The sequence below is a fragment of the Nyctibius grandis genome, chromosome 19, assembly GCF_013368605.1.
Source record: "Nyctibius grandis isolate bNycGra1 chromosome 19, bNycGra1.pri, whole genome shotgun sequence".
NCBI classification, from domain to species: Eukaryota; Metazoa; Chordata; class Aves; order Nyctibiiformes; family Nyctibiidae; genus Nyctibius; species Nyctibius grandis.
In genome coordinates, this window is record NC_090676.1 from 913539 (window position 1) to 934898 (window position 21360).

At 58.8% G+C, this 21360-nt stretch overlaps 2 protein-coding genes and 1 long non-coding RNA gene across 12 annotated transcripts; 2 read left to right on the top strand and 1 right to left on the bottom strand.

The window, feature by feature from the left end:
• The first annotated feature begins 2173 nt into the window (after positions 1-2173).
• PDRG1 (p53 and DNA damage regulated 1) lies at positions 2174-3880 on the top strand. Its single transcript, XM_068416107.1, has 6 exons — positions 2174-2324; positions 2450-2525; positions 2661-2735; positions 3077-3157; positions 3489-3592; positions 3706-3880. Exons 1-5 carry the CDS (start codon positions 2241-2243, stop codon positions 3569-3571), a joined length of 399 nt encoding a protein of 132 aa, XP_068272208.1. The 5' UTR covers positions 2174-2240; the 3' UTR covers positions 3572-3592; positions 3706-3880.
• A 2916-nt stretch (positions 3881-6796) lies between these two features.
• On the bottom strand, positions 6797-14540 carry LOC137672109 (uncharacterized). Of its 9 annotated transcripts, none has more exons than XR_011049506.1 (5): positions 14238-14540; positions 12539-12614; positions 12115-12407; positions 10236-10298; positions 6797-7048 (listed from the first exon to the last, which is right to left on the bottom strand). It is a non-coding gene; the product is annotated as an uncharacterized lncRNA (long non-coding RNA). The 9 variants fall into 9 exon arrangements; XR_011049501.1 differs by lacking the exon at positions 14238-14540 and adding an exon at positions 12850-13059; XR_011049500.1 differs by lacking the exon at positions 12539-12614 and having other exon boundaries at positions 12115-12513; positions 14238-14537.
• Positions 13758-19179, top strand: DUSP15 (dual specificity phosphatase 15). Of its 2 annotated transcripts, none has more exons than XM_068416104.1 (7): positions 13758-14153; positions 15782-15815; positions 16507-16589; positions 17014-17063; positions 17452-17526; positions 17998-18148; positions 18283-19179. In XM_068416104.1, exons 1-7 carry the CDS (start codon positions 14133-14135, stop codon positions 18493-18495), a joined length of 627 nt encoding a protein of 208 aa, XP_068272205.1. In that variant the 5' UTR covers positions 13758-14132; the 3' UTR covers positions 18496-19179. The 2 variants fall into 2 exon arrangements, with proteins under 2 accessions (XP_068272205.1, XP_068272204.1); XM_068416103.1 differs by having other exon boundaries at positions 13762-14153; positions 17977-18148.
• Positions 19180-21360: the final 2181 nt, after the last annotated feature.

Consider the following 21360-nt stretch of genomic DNA (forward strand, 5'->3'; position numbering starts at 1 on the left):
CACCGCAATGGTGGGCACAGCATGAGGAAGAGGGGACCTGGAGATCAGAGGGAGATGGACCCACCGTCCTTCACAGGCCCTGAAACACCCCCTCTGAAACAGCAGTTAAACATCCACAGCCTGAGAACACGGGGACCGTGGTTTGAAGTCTGGTTTATCTTCACAACAGACCCCAGCAGCCACAGGGAAAAATATGAGGAAAAAAAAACCAAAACACCCTATAAACATCCCCGAAGCCTTCCCGTGCAGCTGTCAGCAGGCGGGCGGGGAGGGTGTCTGGCTGCATTCATAAAGTGCTGCGAGGAAGAGAAAGGAACATGCTGAAACCAAACCCTGCTCTTTCCACAACAAAGCACACAGCAAAGCAAAGCAGCCCGCGGCTGCTACATGACTGTGCAACTGGTCCAGGCAGACCTCTGGTCCCCAGGCTGGGTCCAGCTTCCAAGCAACGGCCTGGCCCCAGCCCTGGCTCCAGGAGGAGAAATCTGTGATGATTTGTGGCTGGCTCAGGGCTTGGCTGGGGAGAGGCCCATGGGGGTCTCTGCTCGGTGCCCGCCGAATGGCTTCCCGGTGCCTGTGGCTTTGCCATCCCTCCTGCTGCAGCCGACTCAGCTCCAGCTTCCCCCATGCCTGAGCTGAGCTGGGTCCCCCCAACCCAGTCTGTAGATTTGCACCCAGCCGCCCTCACCGAAAAAGGAGCATTTTCCCCTGTTGGCATCCAGCCCCAATCCCGCTGCTGCTTTTGTCAGGGAGAAATCCACCGAGCGTGAACCTCTCCCAGCCCAGCTGGGATGCTGTGCACAAGTGCTCCCTTCCACTGCTCCCTGGGAGCCGCCTGCTCTCAGCACGGGCTGCTGCAGACTGAGGAGCTCTCCCCAGTTAACTGGGACAAATGACCTTATGGGATTAGGACCAGTAATCTTCCAATCTGGGTAATCTCCCTTAAGGGATTATTTGCCCATGGAAGTGTGGTGACCACTGGCCAGCCATCGCCTTGCTCCCTCCATCCCCATCCCCAGCAGTGCTGCAGCGCTGGGGGACACCAGGCACCCACTGGGGAGTTTTTTGCCCAGATGAGTCCCATGAAGGACACGAGCCCACAGGCCAGGTCCCCACGGCCACCGCTGGTGCTTCTCCTTTTTCCCCACCCACACTTGGTGCCTTGGAGATGTCATTTCTCTCTCTCCTCTTGCCCGTGGGCTGGGTGGGGTGGAAAGGAGGGGATAAAAGCCCTGTGAGGGGTGATATTTCCTCCTTCCCATAGGCTGGGTGTCTCCTTTAGCCCACACCCGGGGCTAAACAACAACCAGCTGTTCTCTCACCCCATGTCCCTTCCCCAGCTGAGAAAGGGAATTGGGAAAAGGGGGAAGACTCGTGGGCTGAAATTTAAACAGATTTAATAAAATAAGAAAAACAATATCAATGCTAATACAAAAGACACAAAATTATACTTAGCTCAGAGTGGTGGCAAGTTCCTCCAGGGGTCACAACTGTTGAAGAGAAGGAAAAAGAGGGAGGGGAGGGGAGAGCAGAGCCAAGAGCCCCCATGCTCAGCAGCTTCCCCATTTATAGTGCCCCTGAGGTTAACGTTACAGCACACACCTGGGCCAGCCTGGGGCAGCTGCCCTGGGTTTAGCTGATGGCCTCGATCACCAGCCACAGCTGGGCACACACTGAAACAGCGTGGGACAGAAAAGGGAGTCTGTACATTTTATCCCCACAAAACCAGGACGCTGGGTCATTCGGGGCAGCAGACCGACACCGTGCCCTGGCAGAGCCTTGTGGCTGGGCACACGCTGGGGGGCACCAGGGCTGGCGGAGGGCGAGCCGAGGAGTCGGGCCCGCAGCCGTCTGCCCTCCCCGGGACCGCGGGCCCTCGCCCCCGAGCTCCGGACGAGCCACCCGTGCACGCCGTGAGACCCGAGCGCGCAGCCCCGCGCTCTTGGTGCTCTTTATTGTGCCCTGGGGGTTAAAGGGGGCCCGCGATCGCCTGCTCTGCGCCCCCGGCTCCGTCCCCACCGACTCGGTCCGGGACGGGGTGACCGCGGACCCGTGGGAACCGTGACCGCAAACCCGCGCGTGGGCCCGCGGACAGCGCGCGGCGCGGCCGCCAGGGGGCGCGCTCGCACCCGGCCCCTCCCGCCGCGGAACCCGCCTGCGCGGCTGCGGCTGCGGCCCGGCGCGGGGCGGGGCGGACCCGGAACGGACCGGGGCGGACCCGCGGCGGCACCGGCACCGCCATGGCGCGGGACCCGGCCTTCGTGCTGCGCTACCTGGCCGAGGTGGAGGAGCTGGCCGAGGACGTGCTGGCGGCGCGGCAGCAGGTACGGCCCGGCACAGCCTCGCCGCCGGCCACCCCCACTCCGCCGCCGGTAGCCCCGGCGGGCCTCCCCCCCCCGCCCCGCCGCCGCCGGTAGCCCCGGCTGCTTCTGCCTCTCTCCCGCTGCAGATCGTGGACCTGGATGTGAAGCGGAACAGGAACCGCGAGGCCCTGCGGGCGCTGCAGAAGGACCCGGAGCCCGACGGTGAGGCCGGGCCCCCCCCGGTGCCGCCGCAGCCCCGGCCCGGCCGGCTGCGCCCCCCTCCCCCAGGAACGGCGGCGTGTCCGGGGAGAAAAGCTCCTCCGACAAAGCCGCTTCCTCCTCCTCCTCTCCCCCCAGGCAAGGCCATGGTCTGCTTCGGGGACATGTTCATCGAGCTCCCGAAGGCCCAGACCACGGAGATGCTGCGGAAGGGTGAGGCCGGCGGCACGCGCGGCCGCGGCCATCGCCGCCTTTTAGAAAAATAAACGGGGCTTTGCCCAGCGCTGGGCTTCGGAGTGCCCCAAACCTGCCTCGGGCAGGCACAGGCGGGCTCTGGCTGTCGCCATCGCTTGTCTCCCCCAGGCTGTGCAGCACATCTGGGCACGAAGCACCCAGGGCTCAGCGCTGTGGGCAGCGTGGGACCCCGGACCGGGGGGGGGAAGAGCCCTCTCTTGTCCCCCCAGGCCTGGGCTTCCCCACCGAGCGTCCCGCGGGAGGTTCTGCCTGCAGCCCAGAGCCCGCAGTCCTCCTCACTCCTGTCCCGCTTGTCTCAGACCAGGAACACCTGGATGAGGAGATAAACAACCTCCGGAAAGAGCTGCGCGTCAAGGTCAACCGCCTCTACGAAGCTCAAGGTAAATGCTCCTGTTCTGGAACCTTCTCAGTGTCTGGGAGCAGATGTTGCATGTTGGGAGGGTCCAGAAACTCCTGAGCCCTGCGTGTTCCTGCATCAGCAGCTCTTCCACTGGCTTTGCAATCCCTTCCCTGCTCCAGCAGCGTTGTGCGGCGCCTGGCGCGGAGCTGTCACCCCCCAGCACGCTGAGCGGGCTCCCACAGCACACTGGGGTGACCCCGCATCACCTTCCAGGGCCGTCCCTGCCCTCCCCGCAGCCCCCCTGGCATTTTCACGTGGATTACTTCACTTATTCCACAGCAAGAGCCTGATTTGTCTGTGTGTTCCCTCAGGTAAAGGTGAGCTGAAGGGATTTAACCTGAACCCCATGAGCGCTGAGGAAATGAAGCTAATCAATCGCATCCTGGAGGGCTGAGGTGGCCGTGCCGTCCTCACGGTGTGTATCGGGGCTGTCAGCTGGGGAGCTTATGCTGCAACAGCCGCAGCCTTCGGGCTTTGCAGGAGGACATTGGCGTGCCTGGAGCCCACCTTAGGTGAGGTCCCTGGCAGGCACTGGGAAGCATTTGGCTCCTCAGCTACAACGCTGCAGCTCCCTTGGATAACGACCCCTCTCCTGCTCCTCGCTGCGGCCCGGGCGGCGGAGCTGCGCGGAGGCACATGCCAGGATGGAGCGTGCCCACGGCCGGGGTGGCAGTGGGATTATTAAAATCAGAGCAGCGGGGCATTCCTGACTGTGTGTGTCTGTTCCTTGTTGGGTTTTTATGCGAACGCTTCTGGAGTTTGGCTTCAGAGCCGGTTCATTGTCGCGTGGGGAACAGGAGTGGGAGGAGTTGGGAATCCGCGGCGTGCCCGAAGCACAGCAGAGGGGTTGTGTGCGCCCGAGGTATGAAAACAAAGCACAGCTGTACTGCTGAAGCACGTCAGGAATCTCTTCAGAGTGTGTAGGGAGGGACAGGGCGAGGCAGCATCCTTTTAGTCTTGCTGGGAAAAACATGTTCTACTGTTAAGTTGTAAGGCAAGAGAACACAGGAACGAGATGTGTAGATGAACAGATAAAATGTAGGTGTGTTTAAGGAAAGCAGCCTGAAGAGGGCTGAGCAGGAGCAGGAGTAAAAGGACAATTGATTTGAACCAGTAACGGTTTCTTCAAAGGTTTTAACATTTATTGTCTTCACTACCCTCCTTAGTCTGAACTTGCTGCCCCAGCACAACTTGGTTAAGACTATAAGAAGATTTTTTTAAAATGAATCATAATTAGTAATGGACTACAGTGAGTTTGAATTTTTTTTGTGTCTGGGTCCTGCCAAGCCCTTTATTTTTTGAACTTCTGTAAAGATACTTCTGGATAGAATTTAACAACTTTAAACACGGCAGTTGTCCTTTCTCTGGCTCTCGAGGCAGCTCACCCATTCTGTCACACCTCACACACTAACGCAGAGCTGGGCCTGGCCCCTCACTCTCGTCCCTCTGCGCAGCCATGCAGCGCTTCAACCACAGCACCACAGCCTCACCACACCTTCCAGGCCAGAGGTGCCTCCTCCAGGCAGCCCTGCACTGCCTCCTCCAGTTCCACACACACTTCAAATGATGCAGAGTTCCAAAAAATACCCCGTTTCAGACTCCTTAAACCTGAGGTGTGATTTCTTTACATCTAAGTTCTAAAATTCACAGAATCACAGAATCAGTCAGGTTGGAAGAGCCCTCTGGGATCATCGAGTCCAACCATTGCTCTGGCACCACCCTGTCAACTAGACCAGGGCACTAAGTGCCATGTCCAGCCTTTTCTTAAACCCCTCCAGAGATGGTGACTCCCCCACCTCCCTGGGCAGCCCCTTCCAATGGCTAATGACCCTTGCTGAGAAGAAATGCTTCCTAATGTCCAACCTGACCCTCCCCTGGTGAAGCTTGAGGCTGTGTCCTCTTGTCTTATCGCCACGAACCCTAAATGTACAACTGCGAGAGGCGAGGCTGTCCACTTCAGGCTTAAGTTTTAGATACACAGAGTAAAAAAAATAACATCAGCTTATTACCTGAACTGTCCTGCCTGTAGCTTTTTCAGAACATCACATCTTTGGCAGTCAGTGGCAGTGCAGGGCCAAGTCCCGTGGTACAGCTGCATTTACCGTACAGTCAAAGCTCCCTGACTGGGAGGGTGAGGTTATTTTTACAGTATCATGGCAACAGGTTTTCTGCTCTGACATGTTCCCATAGTAGTAGCAGTAGGAGGATCGGGTGCCTGCCTTCCCCAAAAGCTTTGTTTTGCTCTGCAGAACGTGTTTAGCCCCTTTATTTTCTTACACAGTACAGAACTAAGCGGTGTGAGTGCAGGCAGCCGAGGAGGCAGCATCCCTTTTGGGTCAGCTGTTGTGCAATATTTCATTTGAGCTTATTGCAGCTTCCAAGCTGGGAAACCTTCAGAAGCAAGAAGGCCAGCGTCCCGTGCTGAGCCAGCAGCGTCCAGAGGGAAGTGGGAACTGCCACTGCACATCAGGAGGAAGAGAGTGAAATTCATCCGTGGTGCTTTCTCCCATCCCAGGCTGGGATCAGCATTAACACTTTCTGCTGTGCAGGAACAGTCCTGAACAGCTGCCTCAGTTGTTTCTTCTTGTCATCACGGCAGCCTGCGATGGAAACGTTAACAGGAGTTACACATCACCTTACTCTTCCTTTCTGTGGAGCAGGGGGAATGTCCCACTTCCAGGTGAAGCTGTACTCGTGTTTTGTTAGCTAGAAACTCCAGCCAGAGATGATTGTAGGCACACTAAGTACTGCAAACTAACGGTACAATGCACACCAGCCTCTCGGAGGCATAACTTCAGAATCCAAGCACCACTTCCCAACAGTGAAATACACAACCAGCTCCAGGAAGGTGCCCAGGAGCAGTCACCACAGTGACTGTACGGCGGTTTTGCAGCAAAGCTGGCAGATGAAGAACTCAGCTGTGACTTAACGCTTCAAAAGCAGGACTGTGGGCAAAACCATTCCCATTTACACGCTTGTTCTCTGCAGCCTGGTCGCTGACATCCACTTTTGGAAAGCATTTGCTCCTCTCAGTCCCACAAGAGCTCACACACCCATCCTTGTCCTTCTGTTCCCCAGTGAAAGGTGCGTGCTCTCCTCCTGCCGACGTGCAGACAGCTTAAGGACGCAGCAGGGCACCCTGCCAGCGCTGGCTGAGTACACGTGTGCTTGCCATGATGTCCCCATTCCCTGGAGCACCCCAGGTCTCCCCCTCTGCCCACAGGCCTTTCTGCAGCAGGTCAAAGCCACCAACACGCTTCCCCGTCAGCCTACCACACCAAATACCCGTCCTGAAGTACCTGAGCAGTGACAATGACCTGTCTTGAGCACAGGAATAAACTCCCAGAGCAATCAGAGACCAAGCTGGACAGCTGAAAGCAGTGGGCATCTTTCCACTACTAATATCTGAGCTTAGGACAGTTGTAAAGTCAATCACAAAATGCTGGGAGACAAGGTGCTCGGAACAGAGCACTCCAGAAGCGGTGGGTGTGGGAGGCACAAGGCAGAAGGGCCTCTGAAAGAGAGCTCCTGTGCGAGTCCCAGCTCCGACACCGGCTCCGTCCCCTTTGCAGCCCCACCCTGCTTTGGTTTCCCACTCTGAAGTGGCAGCATAGCTCTGTTTCTGGAAATGCATCATTTAATTGCTAAAAAGGTTACAATATTATGACCAGTTGCCAAGAAAGACACGGTACCAGAGCATCTGTTCCAAACATTGTAATAGAAACCCTTAGAAGGTAATAAACATCTTTGTCTGCCTGCCTTCCCTGTCCGCAACATAAAGTGTGTCTTCAAGTAGGTGACAAGCTTGAGTTCCCAGCCTGCCTGGCCACCAGCGGTGAGGGAAGGTGAAGCATTCGCCTCCAGAAGGCAGCTGAGGAGATACGACAACAGGAAATTAGGGAGAAACAGGCAGTTTTGCCAATGGTTCATTTAAGAGAAATGCCTGCCCACAAAATCATTACCCTGCTAGCAGGCAGGAGTAAGCGTGAAGCAATAGGAAATCCAACCCCAAATCTCTTTCCCATATGCTGAGCCAAAGAACATTCTGAGCTTATTGCAAAGTTTCTATTCCTGTTCTCTATGGTACTAGAGAAAAAAAAATCCCTCTGGCTTCCAGAAAGACACACAAGTGAGAACCAAAGTCTAGCTGAAGCAGTAAATGCTGAGGAGAATTCACAGAGTGAGCATTAACCCCTTTTAGTGGCAGAACGTGGATGTCTCCTGGGAACGGCTTCTGCCCCGCAGCGATATCTGGGCGCTGGGACGACATCAAGGACTTTCAGAGTCCTTTCCTGACCAGCTGAAGCTACTCCAGCTCTTTATGTGCAGGCTGCCTAAGCTGTAATTTGGTTTGAGGATCCAAACGGAGAAGCTTGTGCTAATTAGAGCTATCCAGGACCACAGCTGAGCTGCATTTATCTGCTCATCTGAAATAAAGCCGTCCCCAGTGGCACCACGTGAAATAGAGAGCACTGTCACCATAAATCATAGCTAAGGGAAATTTCCTGACCTATGGCACTGCTTGCACTCTCCATGATTAAGGCTGAAAGAATAATAATCCTATTTGCTTGTCATTTCTGAAGCACTATTTGCTCTTTCTGTTTCTCTCAGCTCCTGTAATGACAAGTCAGTCGTGCTCTCGGGTTCCTGCTGTTGCAACACTTGGGCTGCGTACGTAGCAGATAAAATTCTGAGAATTTCAGCTGAACTTTAATGATAAGTGTTTTTCACTTGGCCAGGGAGAAAAGTGGTATTTAAAAAAAACAAATCTGGAGTCAAATTATGTTTTAAAGGGGTTTTTTGTTGTTTTTTTGTTTTAAAGCCCCCTCAGCTCCTGTGGAGTCCTTCTCTCCGCAGTTAGCAGGAGGGACCTCCCTCAGTTGGGGTCTGCCCTTTAGCCAGGGAACCGCAGACACGGGTCATGTTTAATGCTGGCAGCTAATGGCACTGGCTGGAGGGTGATCAGTGCTGGTGGGGCTCTGCTGGAAGATACATAAGCAGGAGAAATATGATGGTGACCCTCCATCCCTGGCAAGTGCTGTGATACTTGTGATGTGTTGATACTTGGAGGGGAACGTACCCCAGGAACAGCCAAACTGGCAGGGCTTCACCACGCAGTGCTAGAGATCCTACAGACAGTTACAGGGCGCTGCGCCCAGCTAACACACCCTGAACTCTGAGCAAAGGCAGCTGTGTCCTTCCAGACGGCAGCTCCCTTCGTGTAAAACAGTTCAAACCTCCCTACACTCGCAGTTCCAGCCTGGCTCTCTCACAGCCAGCCTGCAAGCACCGACCCACAAGGCGCAGAAGCATCATGACACACTCCTGTCCCCGGGAAAGCTGCTGGCCTGAGGCTACAACCCCTCAAGGTTTATTAACACCCTCATGGTTTCAGATCCCGATGCCTGAATCGCCCAGTTGCAGCCCTGAGACATCCCCACACAACCACACGAAGCTCTTCCCAACAGACAACCACACGTTCAGTCCACGTGAGTTTTTTCAATCCTCACCCCACAGTCTCCACAGCCCAGTAAGAATTCTTAGTAAAAAGCCAGACCAGAAGGTAGGGGCCACCAGCCCCACAGCCCAGTTAAACCCTCCAGGCTTGACTACTGTACAGCTATAGGAAAAAGAGGTCCCCAGGTCCCCGTCAGAAGCTCCCTAACAGCAATCAACATCTATCAGGGTACTGCAAAGACCCTCCCCATACAGACAAGAGAGATTTATAGAAGGGAGCAGCCCATAAAATGGAAGTTCAACACCACCCTCCATTACTCTCAGTGACCCTCATCTCAGATTCATGAGGAATTTGACATCCCATTTAATTTTTTCCCCTCCCTCTCTCTCCTTCTCTCAGCTGCCACCTCTTGAGAGAAGTAATCAAGAGTGGTATCTGCAAAATTAAAGAGTGACTGGCCTGAGCCAGTGCTGCACCTCATGGTGGCACGGAGCTCTTCGTGTCAGCGTGTCTCCAAACCCCAGCACTCCTTTACCCAGGGCAGCTTGCTGCACCCCCACTCTGAAAAGGCTTTTGATCACTCAGAGCAAGCATGAACTCTGCTGAACTTCCTCGGAAAGAAGTGATGGATTTTCCTGTCTCCTAAGCCATCAAACTGAGGCGGGGTACCTTTTGGGAAGACGTGTTAATCAAATGAAAGCTTTCAAACTCAATCCAGTAGCGAGCGTGACACATAGGAAATCAAAGAGCTCTCTCCCCTGAATCACCCTGTCCTTACGTTCTGTGAAGCTGAGGAAGAAAAAAGGCTGCCAACATTCAACCACTAACAATAAACCAGGACTGACATTTCAGCTTCAGTCCTCGCTGATCTGTCAAACTGACGTTTCCAGTGATCTGGTGACACCAGTTTTCCAATGGAAAAAGACAGGAGTGAGACAGGGTGACAGCGGCAGCAACAGGACAGCCCAGTCCTGTAGGTGTTTGCAGGAGTCTGGAGTGACAAAGTTCATCTGGTGCATCTCATTCCAGGCAGTAGAATTGCACATTCCTTTTCATACCCTTCTTTACAGCACACACAGACAGGGAGGATACAGTGACCATTTCTGCTAGTCAGAGCAAATCCTGCAGTAGGAAAGCGAGCAAATCCACCTCTGTACAACCACGCCTTCACTGGGATGTACTGGGAGAAGAGGAAAGGAGCCACTGGGCGTTAAGGCAAGGAAATCCATTTCTGGTGTAATACTGGTGGTTTGCACTTGTCACTAGAACATAAACTCTCAATTCAAACTTTCAACCTACGAAGTGCAGAGAAATGTATGATATAACTCAGTTGTGATAGTGCTGCCTAGTGTCAAGCCCACCTCACCTCAGTTCACACAGAAACACGCACACAGAGTGTAGGAAGTCAGGTCCTAGATAAAGTATGTGACATTTGGCAAAAGCCATGGTAAGAAACTGTGTTGTTGCCCTGGGGAGTGGTGAAGGAGCATTGCATGAGACAGGCACAGCACGACAGAACAAGTCACCACAGAAGGTGAAATAAGAGCAAAAACCCAAAACACCTCTTGGGTGTTCCCCAAGGAGACAGAGTCGTTCTCACCTTCTGCAATCAACGATATCCTTCAGTTTTCAGGAAAATTCCTTCTCCTTGCAACCTGCCAACCTACAGACGGAAGAGCAGAGTTACTGGCTTTAACATGAGCATTTCCTGCTCTTCCCCACAATTTCACTGTAGAAGCCCTCCAAACAATTCATCATGTTTGTATGCAAGCACCTTTGGCAAGGGTATGGGGCAGGGAGATCCCACAACAGCCCTCTAGAGCAAAAAGCTCAGATTCACACGGATTCCTGGAGGAAAGGGCAGAGCAGGCAGCCAGCCCATGGGGAAGCTCCATGGCACCGAATAAACAAACCCTGTCACACGCTTCCAGCAATGTAAGTAACGCAAAATAAGTTGTTGGGAATTCTGTTAAGTCACATTTTAAATTTGTTTACATTATAGAACTTAATTAAACAGTTAAGTCAGGAAAGACATCAGAGAACTATGGCAAGCAAGAGCAGAAAAATCCTGAGGACAGGCTAGACTGCACGATGTATTGAAAGCAGGTGACGAGTGGCCCAGATAAGCCACCCGAGAAGCAGAGCTCCCCAGGGCACCTTCCCAAGATGGTCCAGACTCCTGCAGCCCCGGGATGCGGCACTGTGCACGTCCTGACCTACTACTGCATCTGAGCGTGGGAGGAGGCAGCCTGGGACATCACAACATGGGGCTGCTCCAGAGCACAGACCAACGGAGTAACACAGAGTTTATTTTTACTTGTCTGCGAGTTTGGAGGTCAGCCACAGAGTATTTCATTTAAGTTGTTGGTATAATCTCAGTAATCACAGGCTTTTCATATATCCTTGTTTACTGTGTTCTGGTTACTTATCATGTTAATTGAGGCTGTGGGCATAAAATCAGCTTAATATAAGGTTTTTTTGTTGCCAATTAACACATTCCCATTTGTAGAGTTAGATAATCACTAGCTGCTATCCTCCTGGCTGTAATTCACACATTAGTTTGCGTAATTACCTCCCATTCACTGCTCACAAGTGTGCCCTTACCCCTGGGCCTGACTCGAAGGGCAAGGCAAATCCCCCGTCCCAGCCTCCTCGCCAGACCTGCTGCGCAGAGCCAAGTGATTGCTCCCTCGCAGCCTCACAGATGGGTGTATTTTTAATTATGCACCACGGGCCAATACTCATGATGTTAAATGGCTGGAGTCACCTGGCAGAAGCAATGCGCTTCTCAACGTTGTGTTGTTGTAATTTCTAAAGGAAACACAGTTTTTCCTTGGTCCCCAGGACACTGGCTTAAGTGGAAGTTGCTGTGGTCAGCACAGCTCCAGGTAGCTACAGGTTTGGGGGGGACAAACGTGATCCAGAGCACGAGGCTACCCTTCAGGTCTCTAACTGTAGAGCAGAGAGAAGGTAATGCCAACCAAATCCACCCCAACTTGTGCTCCAGGCTCACGGTGTACCCTGTAATCTCTTCACGCTCTCAGGATGGAAGTCTGCTCATTAAGCTGACTGGATTTACACCAGCTCACATCTACCATAGTGGGGCTTCCCTAAAACCAAGCAGGTGTTTTCACAGCTCGATCTTTAGGTGCTGCCCTAGAATGCTGCCTAGCCACAAGCCCAGTCAGACAGCTGCCCTGCACACCCACCCATCTTCTTGCACACCTGCAGCCAAACTGAAAGATTTCAGAGCATGAACTGGCCATAACCCCACAGCGAGAACCCCTGGGAGCACAATCTGTTCCTCCACACAAGAACTCTGCACTTTATACCTTCACCACCGACTTAACTTGGGCTCTATACAAATAAACTGAGCTGTCTTTTGACTGCTGAAATAAATTGTTCCATAAGAAAAGTGTTTTGGTAGTAGGTGTTGAGCAGGAAACTGGCCAGAGCAGTGCTGCTCCTCGCCATCTTACCCTGTCCAGTTCTTCCTGCGGATTTCCTACATGTTTTCCTCTCCCTCCTCAGAACGAAGGCATCCATTCACCTCTGTCTCACTGTCCTTGGGAGAGCACACACTTACTGGTTTCAGAGCCCAAGCGATGCCAGGATTCTTGTGAAATTCTTCCACAAACAAACAGTACTCTGAAGGCATTCTGAAGGTCTTCAGAATAAAGGCACGTTTTGTTGCCTCAAGCTTTCCTGCTTCTCTTTCTAACTGCTTCTGAAACCTCTTCAGATTCTTCACTAAGCAGTTCTTCTGACTCAGCTGGGCAGAAAGAGAAACATAAGGTTCAGCAGAACAAATGCTCCCACAGTTTGACTCGCTTGAATTGCCCTTGAGAAGTTTCTGGGGATAAACTGCACCACATACGCTGAGGAGAAAAAAAATACACATACCATTGAGAACTGCTTTTCCTTTGTGGAGAAGAAGGCTTGATTTCAGTTTTCTGTATCTCTGCATGAACGCAGGGAGCTAGGACAGAGCAGGTCTTACAACCCACGTTCCACCAGTTCTCTGTTAGCCTTCACAGGCCGGGCAGTACCAACCAGCACTGCCCACACCGACCCCGCGGGCAGGCTCAGCCCCACAACCCCCCTTCAGCCCCCATCGTGCCAACGCTGGTGCGTGGGAAGGCTCAGAGCGGGGACGCCTCCTGCTCGGCCCCAGCCAGGCCCGGACAGGCCTCCCCGGCTGCCAAGAGTTTTACCTGGTGCAACTAAACCTGCCCACGGATACAAACGGGACGCCCCAAAGTGCCGCCGTGTCGGGGCCCTCCTGCAACGCACCATCCTGGGGTGGTTTTAAGGCGAAAGCTCCTCTGGCCGGGCAGCGAGAACCTGGGCCTGGGCCTGGGCCTGGGCCTGAGCCTGAGCCTGGGCCTGCGCCTGGGCCCGGGCCTTGGCCTGCGCCTGCGCCCGCCAGGCCGCGTCCGTCCCCATGGCAACGGCGCCGCCGCGCAGCAGGGGGCGCTCACGGGACCAGCACCCCGGCACTGCCCCCCCCGCCCTGATCCCCCCCCCCCGGTATGTCCCTGCCCCGCGGCCGGTGGCAGCGGGGGACAGCGAACAGGTCTAAAACCTTGTAAAATCCTGCCCGGGACGTTGCTCTGGGGGGGGAAGCAGGGGTCTGGGGCGGCGGGTGACAGCGGGTGAGCCCTCACCCACCAGACCCCTGTGCTCGGCTGACGGGACGCGCCGGCGCTGCCCACCCCGCTGCCCTGCGGAGCCCCAAGGAGACCCATGCAGACCCCCCGGGCAGGGCAGGGACGCTGCCGGCGGGTGGGCACCGCTGCCTGCCCGTGGGCAGCCCTGAGGGGTGCGGGGCCAGGGTGTGGCATGCCCCGCGGTGGGTGCAGGCAGGGGTGGGCATGGCACAGGCAGAAGCCAGGGTGGGCATAGCACAGGAAGGGCAGGTATGGCGCAGGCAGGGGTGGGCATGGCACAGGCAGGGCAGGCATGGCGCAGGCAGGGGTGGGCATGGCACAGGTAGAAGCGGGCATGGCGCAGGCAGAGGCAGGGGTGGGCACGGCGCAGGCAGGGGTGGGCATGGCGCCGGGCGCTTCGCCCCGTGGCCGCACAGACCTTCCTTGATGGAGCGGGACAAAGGTTTTGTTCTGCTCCCAACAGAGCAGCCTTGTGCGGCGGCGACAGGCAGCGGCCAGCGCGGCCCCCGCGCTCCCACGCCGCGCCGCGGAGGGAGTTTCTCCTCCTTTGTCCGCTCCCGGCCAGAGCAGCCGCCGGAGCGCGGCCGCGCCGGAGCAGCCGGGGCCAGGCCCGGGCAGGAGCGGCGGGGGACGGCGGCCGAGGTCCCCCCCTGCCCCGGCACGGCCACCGCGGGCGCTGGGACCGGGCCCGCCCGCCGCGGGCAGCGATCCCGGGGGAGCCGAGATCTTCGTGACGGACACCGGGCCGGGGAGGGTCCGGAGCGGGGACGGCGGAGGACGGCAGCGCTGGGGACAAGGACACCCGCGGCCGGTGCCCCCCGCCGGCCATGGGAAACGGCATGAGCGAGGTACCGGGGAGCGCGGGGGCGGCTGCCTGCGGGGCCGCCGTACCGGGGTGGCTCGTCCCGGCGCTGGCGGCGGCTCGGGTTTACCTGGCGGCTCGCTGTGCCGGGCCAAGCAGCGTTTCATCCACCCCGGCTCCGGCCCGGCCGTCGGGCAGCTTGTTTACCTGCGCCGGAGCGAAACCGGAGCAGAAGCAGACAGGGACGTGCGCCCGCCCGCAGCCGCGGCTCGTCCCGGCAGCCGCCCGGGGGTGACAGCGAGCCCCTCCGGGCGGGGAGACCTTCCCCAACGGCACCAGCTCCCCAGCACGCACCGGGAGCCCCGTGCCACCCCGCTCCCGGCGGTCCCGCACCCCCTGCTCGGCGGGGCCGGGCTGTGCGCGGGGCTCAGCATCGCTGCGCGGAGGGGACGGGCGCTGGGTTATGGTCATTTGAGCTGCCCCTTGTCGCGGAGACACCTTCTTCCTGCAAGAACCTCCAGCTCCTGAGCCTTAACCACCCCTTCCCAGACCCACACCCGCTCGTTACGTGGGGAAGTGCCCGGTGCTGCGGACGGGGCTGTGCTGCCCCGTTCTCTCCAGCAAGGAGCGGGTCAGAAGGGTGCTGGGGACAGGAACGTGCCGTTATTCGTGGCTCGGTGTCCTGCCCTTGGGAGCTGCCCTCGCTAACTGACGCTCTCCTGCCAGCTCATTTCAGTGCTGCAGCTCCAAGTTAAAGGTGCCCTGTCGATAGAAAATCATAAAACCCCCTCTTTAAGCTGTTTGACCAAGAGAAAGGTTTCCCAACGTGGGCAGTGAGATCAGTGCAAGCCCAGCTGTGCTGGTAGAAATCACCTCTGTTTGCCCAGGTCCTGGGTGCCAGACGTAGCAGCAGGGAGAAACTGGAGGGGAACACGGGGGTGAACAGCCCGGGGAGCCTCGCTGCCAGGCTGGGAGAAAGGGAAAATATAACATAGTTCCAGGTAAGAAGGGGTGCAAGGTATCCCACTTCTGCATCCGCAGTGCAATTAGCAGAGGCAAGTAATTATCTTTTGTAATGAAAAGTGGGATTTCACAAGGAAAATAAGATGAAGACACAGTGCCCAGAGCGATCTGTGCCTGGGCTGTTAGAAACAGGCTCCCTGCAGCACAGAGCGAGGGGAGCAGAGCTTGGGGATGGGGGGGAACCACCACATCCCCCCAGGCTTCTCTGTGCCTGGTGTGTCCCTGTCCCCCTCGGCCAGCAGGACCTGCGCAGGCCACGGGTGCAGCCCAAGCCTGTGCAGAGGCGTAGGCAGCTCGCTGAGCTCAGATATAAAGCCCCGACAAAGACTCTATTGATGATAAGCAAGAGGAGCAATAAAAAGAGCTGTGGCTGACTCCCAGCGCCCGTGAGTGCAGCGTCGGGCGGCTGCGCAGGTTGGGGTGCTGGGGCTGTGTCCAACCCCACATACTGGGTGCCAGAACAGCGTCAGCCCCAGGAGTGCCCACAGTCAGTGGCACCAGCACCACCCTGCCCCAGGGCTGGGGACGGTCATGTTAACAGCAGAACTCCTGCCTTTGTGACCGAGGTCGCTGCTTCCCGTGGGGGTCCTGGTGCGGCGGGTACCACGGCACGAGGTCACTGCTCACGCTGCCACTTCTTGTGTCCCACAGATCCTCCCCGGCCTCTACCTCGGGAACTTCATCGGTAAGCAGAGCCCTGCCACCGCAGAGACATCCTCCAGCCGGGGAACTGGGCGAGCACTGGCCCGCGGTTTGGTGCCACGAGGGAGCTCCCTGCCCTCGGGTGGGCTGTGGCAGGGGGTCAGCGATGGGCACTCAGCTTCTGCAGGGCTTGTCCAGCCGCAGCAGGAGGACTTGGGAGCTCTCCCGGTGTGTGAGCACACGATGCCTCATCTTCTAGCTGGAGAATGGGAGCTGCTCTCCAGCCCGTCCCACTCCCCATCATTCTGCTTAGGACGCCCCTCGGCGGAGCCCCTTCCCCTGCTTGTCCCCAGCTGCTCCTGGAGACTGGGGAGTGTGGGAAGCTCAGGCCTGAGCAGATGCAGGTGCTGAGCCTTCCCGCTGGGTAGCATGGACAGAGACAGCCAAGAGCGGGGTTAACTCAGGCTGCATCTGCCGGTGCCAAGGTTTCCTCAGCTGCAGGGAGCGATTTTCCTGCTGCCCACCCTTGGGAGGGAGTTTCTCCCAGAGGCAGAGTCATCCCTTCTCACACCAGTTCACTCTTTTAAGGGGCTGCCACACACGGGGGTGCGATGGAGCCGACCCTCTGGAGCAAGGCTCCACGTGCTGCCTGCCTGCAGGAGTGCAGCGGGTGCACTCGTGGGAAGAGAAGTGTAAGAAATGAACACAAGCTAATGTCTAGTTTTATCCTTTAGATGCCAAAGACCTGGAGCAGCTGAGCAGGAACAAGATCACCCACATCGTTTCGATCCATGAATCCCCCCAGCCCTTGCTGCAGGTAGGGTCCCGCGCCCAACGCCACCGTGTAGATCCTTGTAGCTCCTTCCACACTGCAGCATCTGCCTTCCCCCTCCGAGCACCCCATGGCACGGACACCTCTCCCCTCTCCCCACCAGCAGTCCCAGAGGAGCTGGGCAGTGCTCCCGCTCTGGGAAACTGGCCATTTTGTGACCGTAACCTGGCCTTGAATGGGAACGGGAAACTATTCCCAGCTCTCCAGCCTCATATTGTTTCCCACCCCCTCCCACCCGCTTGCTAAGGGTGAGAGCAGCCGGGTCCCAGTGCAGGGGATGCTGTGTGGGGGGAGCGAAGCCCCGCAGGCAGCACTGGGGTGAGGAGTGAAGGCGTTGCCAGAGCACCCATGACACCCCGACCATGGCTCCCAGCACCCAGGTTTCTCTTCTCCCTTCTGTGTCTTGCAGAACATCACCTACCTGCGCATCCCCCTGCCCGACACCCCCGAGGCCAACATGTGAGTACCCCAGGGAGGCTGGGGGTGAGTGGGCAATTCGGGGTGAGGGCTCACAGCACCCCAAGCCTCCCGCGGGCTGGAGGCACGGTGCCCCAGTGCCAAGGACCAGTAACTGCTGGGGAGGGGGTCCCAGTCCCGGGCTGAGGTGGGGGGCAGCCCAGATGGAGAGGGGCAGCGAGCATCCCCACGGCACGAGCTGGCCCGTGCCCCTTCCCTTGGGAAACCAGAGCACGGAGCTGCGCGGGGCTCGGCAGCCGGTGCCTGTAAAGCAACGAGTAGTTTTTGTTGGTGCTTCATCCTCAAACGCGCAGGGCTGCTCTGCCCGCAGCCTACAAATCCTGTTCCACCCCCGAGGTCCTTATTCTGTCTGGTTTATTTTTCCTGCTAGCAAAAGGCACTTCAAGGAATGCATCAGTTTTATCCACCAGTGTCGCCTGCACGGAGGGAACTGCCTCGTCCACTGGTAACGCTTCTTCCCCTGTGCCCGATACCATGTCCCCCTGGCACAGCCCAGCCCCCTGCCCCCCCCGCTTGGGCTGCAGACTCCTGATCAAAGCCAGCCCATGCCAGAGGGCTCCGTGCCCACGGATCCACCCTGGTCCGTGGCTGGGGACTCAAACCCAGCGGGATCCAGCCCTGGAGATGGGGCAGCTTTTCGCCGCAGCCGAGCAAGGGGGAAGAGCGGGGTCTGGGGCAGGCGGCCAGGCAGCGGCCGCTGCTCTCGCTTCCCCGGGGAGGAGCGGGTATTTATAGGCACTGATGGAGAGGACCTTGGAGGGGCTGAGGCCTCCTGGAGAGCAAGTGCTTGGAGAAGAGGAACCGAAATAGCTGCAGCACAGGGGTGGAGGAAGGGGCAAGCGCGGGGTCAGGGCGCGCCGCCGGCAGCAGCCCCTTCTGCCCTTTCCCTCGCCAGCCTCGCCGGCATCTCCCGCAGTACCACCGTGGTGGTCGCCTACGTCATGGCCGTGACGGAGCTGAGCAGCCAGGAGGTGCTGGAGGCCGTCCGCACCGTCCGGCCCGTCGCCAACCCCAACCCCGGCTTCAGGCAGCAGCTGGCTGAGTTCGGCGGCGGCGCAGCCCGCAAGGTGGGAGCAGCCTCCGCTCGGCAGCTGAGCCTGCCCCGGGGCTCAGAGCAAGGACGGGTCCCCGGGGGGCTTCCCCACTCCCCTTGCTTGGGCCTGCCCTTGGAAACAGGCACCTTAGTTTGCTCCTTCCACAGCTCCGCAGGCACCTGAAGCAGAGGTACGGGCCGTCCCCGTTCAACGACGAGGAAGAAATCAAGGCCTTGCTGCCAGCGGGGAGAGGAGGAGCACCCAGGGCAGAGGGAGCTCTGCCAGGACTGGTGCCAAGAGCCAGAGACATCAGGAGCACGACGTCCTTCCTGCTGCGAGTGAAGAGGACGTTCTCCTGCATCCCAGCTTGCCTGAAGTGACCCCAGAGAGCAGCGAGCATCACCCCGCAGCCGGGGAGAGACAAAGGAGCCACAGCACGGCGGGCAGGGGGAGCACGGTGTGGGGCAGCAGTGCCAAGCCAGGCTCCTTCTTCTCTTCTGGGGTGTGAGCGTGCCACCCTCTGTCCTGGCTCTCAGCGGCTGGGACACTGGGTGGGCTCAGCCTCTGCGCATCTGCGTGCTGGGGACAAGCAGGTCTCTGCCCCGAGGCCACCGCGGGCTCCTGCCCGGGGCAGCGCAGCACAGGGGGTCCCTCCTGCTGCGGGGCCAGCACCCAGGTGGTGCCGGCAGCAGCTTTAGCGCTGGGGTACCTGCTGCACAGCCCTCGGGGTGCGCAGGAGGGCCGGCGCTCCCCTCTCAGCAGTTTTCCCAGCAGCAGCACAAGCTCCCAGAGCCGAGGCGGCTGCGGAGCCGGGACCCGCGAGTGATGCCACCGCAGCAGTGCCCGGGCGAGGGTCTGGCTCCAGCCTGGCCAAGCACAAGCCCCAAGCGAGCGCTGCAGCTTTAGGGGCCTGCTGCACCCCAGTCCCACCCAGCCCAGAGCTCGGTCTGTAAAATATGGGAACTAAGCCTTTAACCCGGCCAGGCCTCACTAAAGCGGAGCCTTAAGCCCTTTTGCTTAAAGGCTTTCTGTGCCCCCCCCCAGTAATAAACACCTACTCTCCACGGTGTGCCTGGGGCACAGTCTGACCCCCCACGATGGCCAGAGCGGACAGGGGATGCCCAGGAGGAAGGTCCCAGCATGGGGCAGGTCTGGAGGCTGCTGCTGGCTGCTCTGCAGCCCCGGGAAGAGCAGGCTGGGGACACCAGCATGTGTAGGCAGGGGACACCCTGCTGCCTTGCAGGAAGGTCACAAGAGAGGCCAGAAACCCGGGTGCCATGGCAGGGCTCTCCGTGGGGACAGGCAGGCACTTACCTGGAGCCTCTTTCTCTGCAGCCTCTCTGCTCACCAGGTCCAGGAGCCTCCTGGCACCAGTCTTCCCCCGACCCATCCTATTTATACTTTTCCCTGGGGCAGAGTCCCAGGTGGGGAAGATGCTGAGGATGCCCAGCTGGGTCATCAGCATCTCCCCTGCTGGGAGCCAGAGCGTGTTTCTGGGGTGCCCCTTGTCTCTGCCACCCCTCTCCCACATGGGAGGGTGTCCCCCAGGAGCCGGACAGGGACAGGACAGGTGCCTGCAGGGAGGGTCCCAGCTGCATGGCCAGGCATGGGGCCCCCGTGAAGGACCTTCCCGGGAAGCCTCTGCCCTGGGTGCTTCCAGGAGACACCAGCATGGGACAGGGCACACCCATCAGTAATTAATAGTCGCTCGTTTACCCCTGCGTGGCAGCTGTGGCTGAAGGCGAGCAGCTGGCTGGGTGTCCCTCGGGTCCCTCGGTGCCCACCGTGCTGGTGCTTGGGCAGTGCGGGGCCCCACACCCCATGGGTGCTGCAAGGGGTGCCCGGGGCGGCACGGCCAGGAGGGGCAGAGGCATTTACACACAGGGGTTCCCTGTTCACACCTCAAACCCACGGCGGGGCCGTGCCCAGAGCAACGGCACCCCCAGCCCGGCTCCGCCGCACAGCAAAATGTATTTGTGTTGGCAGATCTGGTTTGCACAACTGGAAAATCCCGGGCGAGGGCAGGGTGAGCTGCGGGTTAATGTTTGACTCCGCTTGAAGCCCGTTTCAGCACGAACACTTTAAGGGTTCAGCAGGGAGCAGCACGGCAGGGAAACTGGCTCCTCAGCATCCCCGGGGATGGTTAGATCCCGTGGGTCCCGCACGGCTGTCACACGAGATTAAATCCCCGGCTGATAAAGGCTCATCCTGCCAGGCTGGGGCTGGCTGACGAGCTGGCGGCTGACGATTATCTCCCGGCCTTGGCTGTAATCTGTGCAACCCCTCCCCATCGCCCCGCTTCCCAAGGCAGGAAGGGGAGATGCGGGTCCTCCATTGGGCAGTCCCGCGCCCCTGTCCCGGACAAGGCGTGAGGAGGGGCCCAGGGTGCTGGAAATCCCCCCCTCGCTGGCGGGTGTGGGAGCACAGCGGCTTCCTGCCCGCCCCGAGCGCGGCGAGGTGCCAGCCGGGCTGTGGCAACGCCAGCGAGCGTGGCCCAACGCTGGCTGGGCCGGGGCAGGGGTCCTACCTGCTGCCCCTCTCCCCCTCCCCAAACTGGGACTCCCCCAGCTCCCCGTGCTCAGAGCCACAGAGCTGGAATCACCACCGCCTCCTCCTGCCAGGCAGGGAGAGCTGCGCTGCGGGCAGCACCCGGGGTACCATCAGCCCCCGGGGTACCCGCAGCCCCCGGGGTACCAGCAGCCCCCGGGGTACCCGCAGCCCCCGGGGTACCCACAGCCCCCGGGGTACCTGCAGCCCCCAGGGAACCAGCAGCCCCAGCTGCCTCGTCCAGCCTGGGTGGCCCCATGTGCCCTCTGTGCCACGCAGCCATGCCCCCATCCCCTGTGCCCCCGTCCCCTGTGCCCCCGTCCCCTGTGCCCCCATCCCCATGCCCTGCGGGAGAGCCCGGGGCCGGGTGCCGTGTTGCTGCTTGTTCATTCGGAGGCTTTGCAGCCCCGAGCAGCCCGGCAGCTCCCGGGGCCTCGTCTCTCCTCCCAGCGAGGGGTGACTTTCTCTGACTCAGAGCTGGAAAGGAAACCCAGCGAGCTGCCAAGGGCACCCGGCGGGCGGTGGGGCGGGCGGGGGAGCCGGGTTTCCCCCCAGCACAGCGACGTGTGGCTCCGCAGCGGTGATGGAGGGGCTGACACCAGTGTGACACCAGCCCAGTGAGCCCAGAGGGCCAAGACCACCTGGCCCATGCCCTGCTGCTGGGGTGGGCAGGGGACATGCCACCGCCCTGCTCCAGC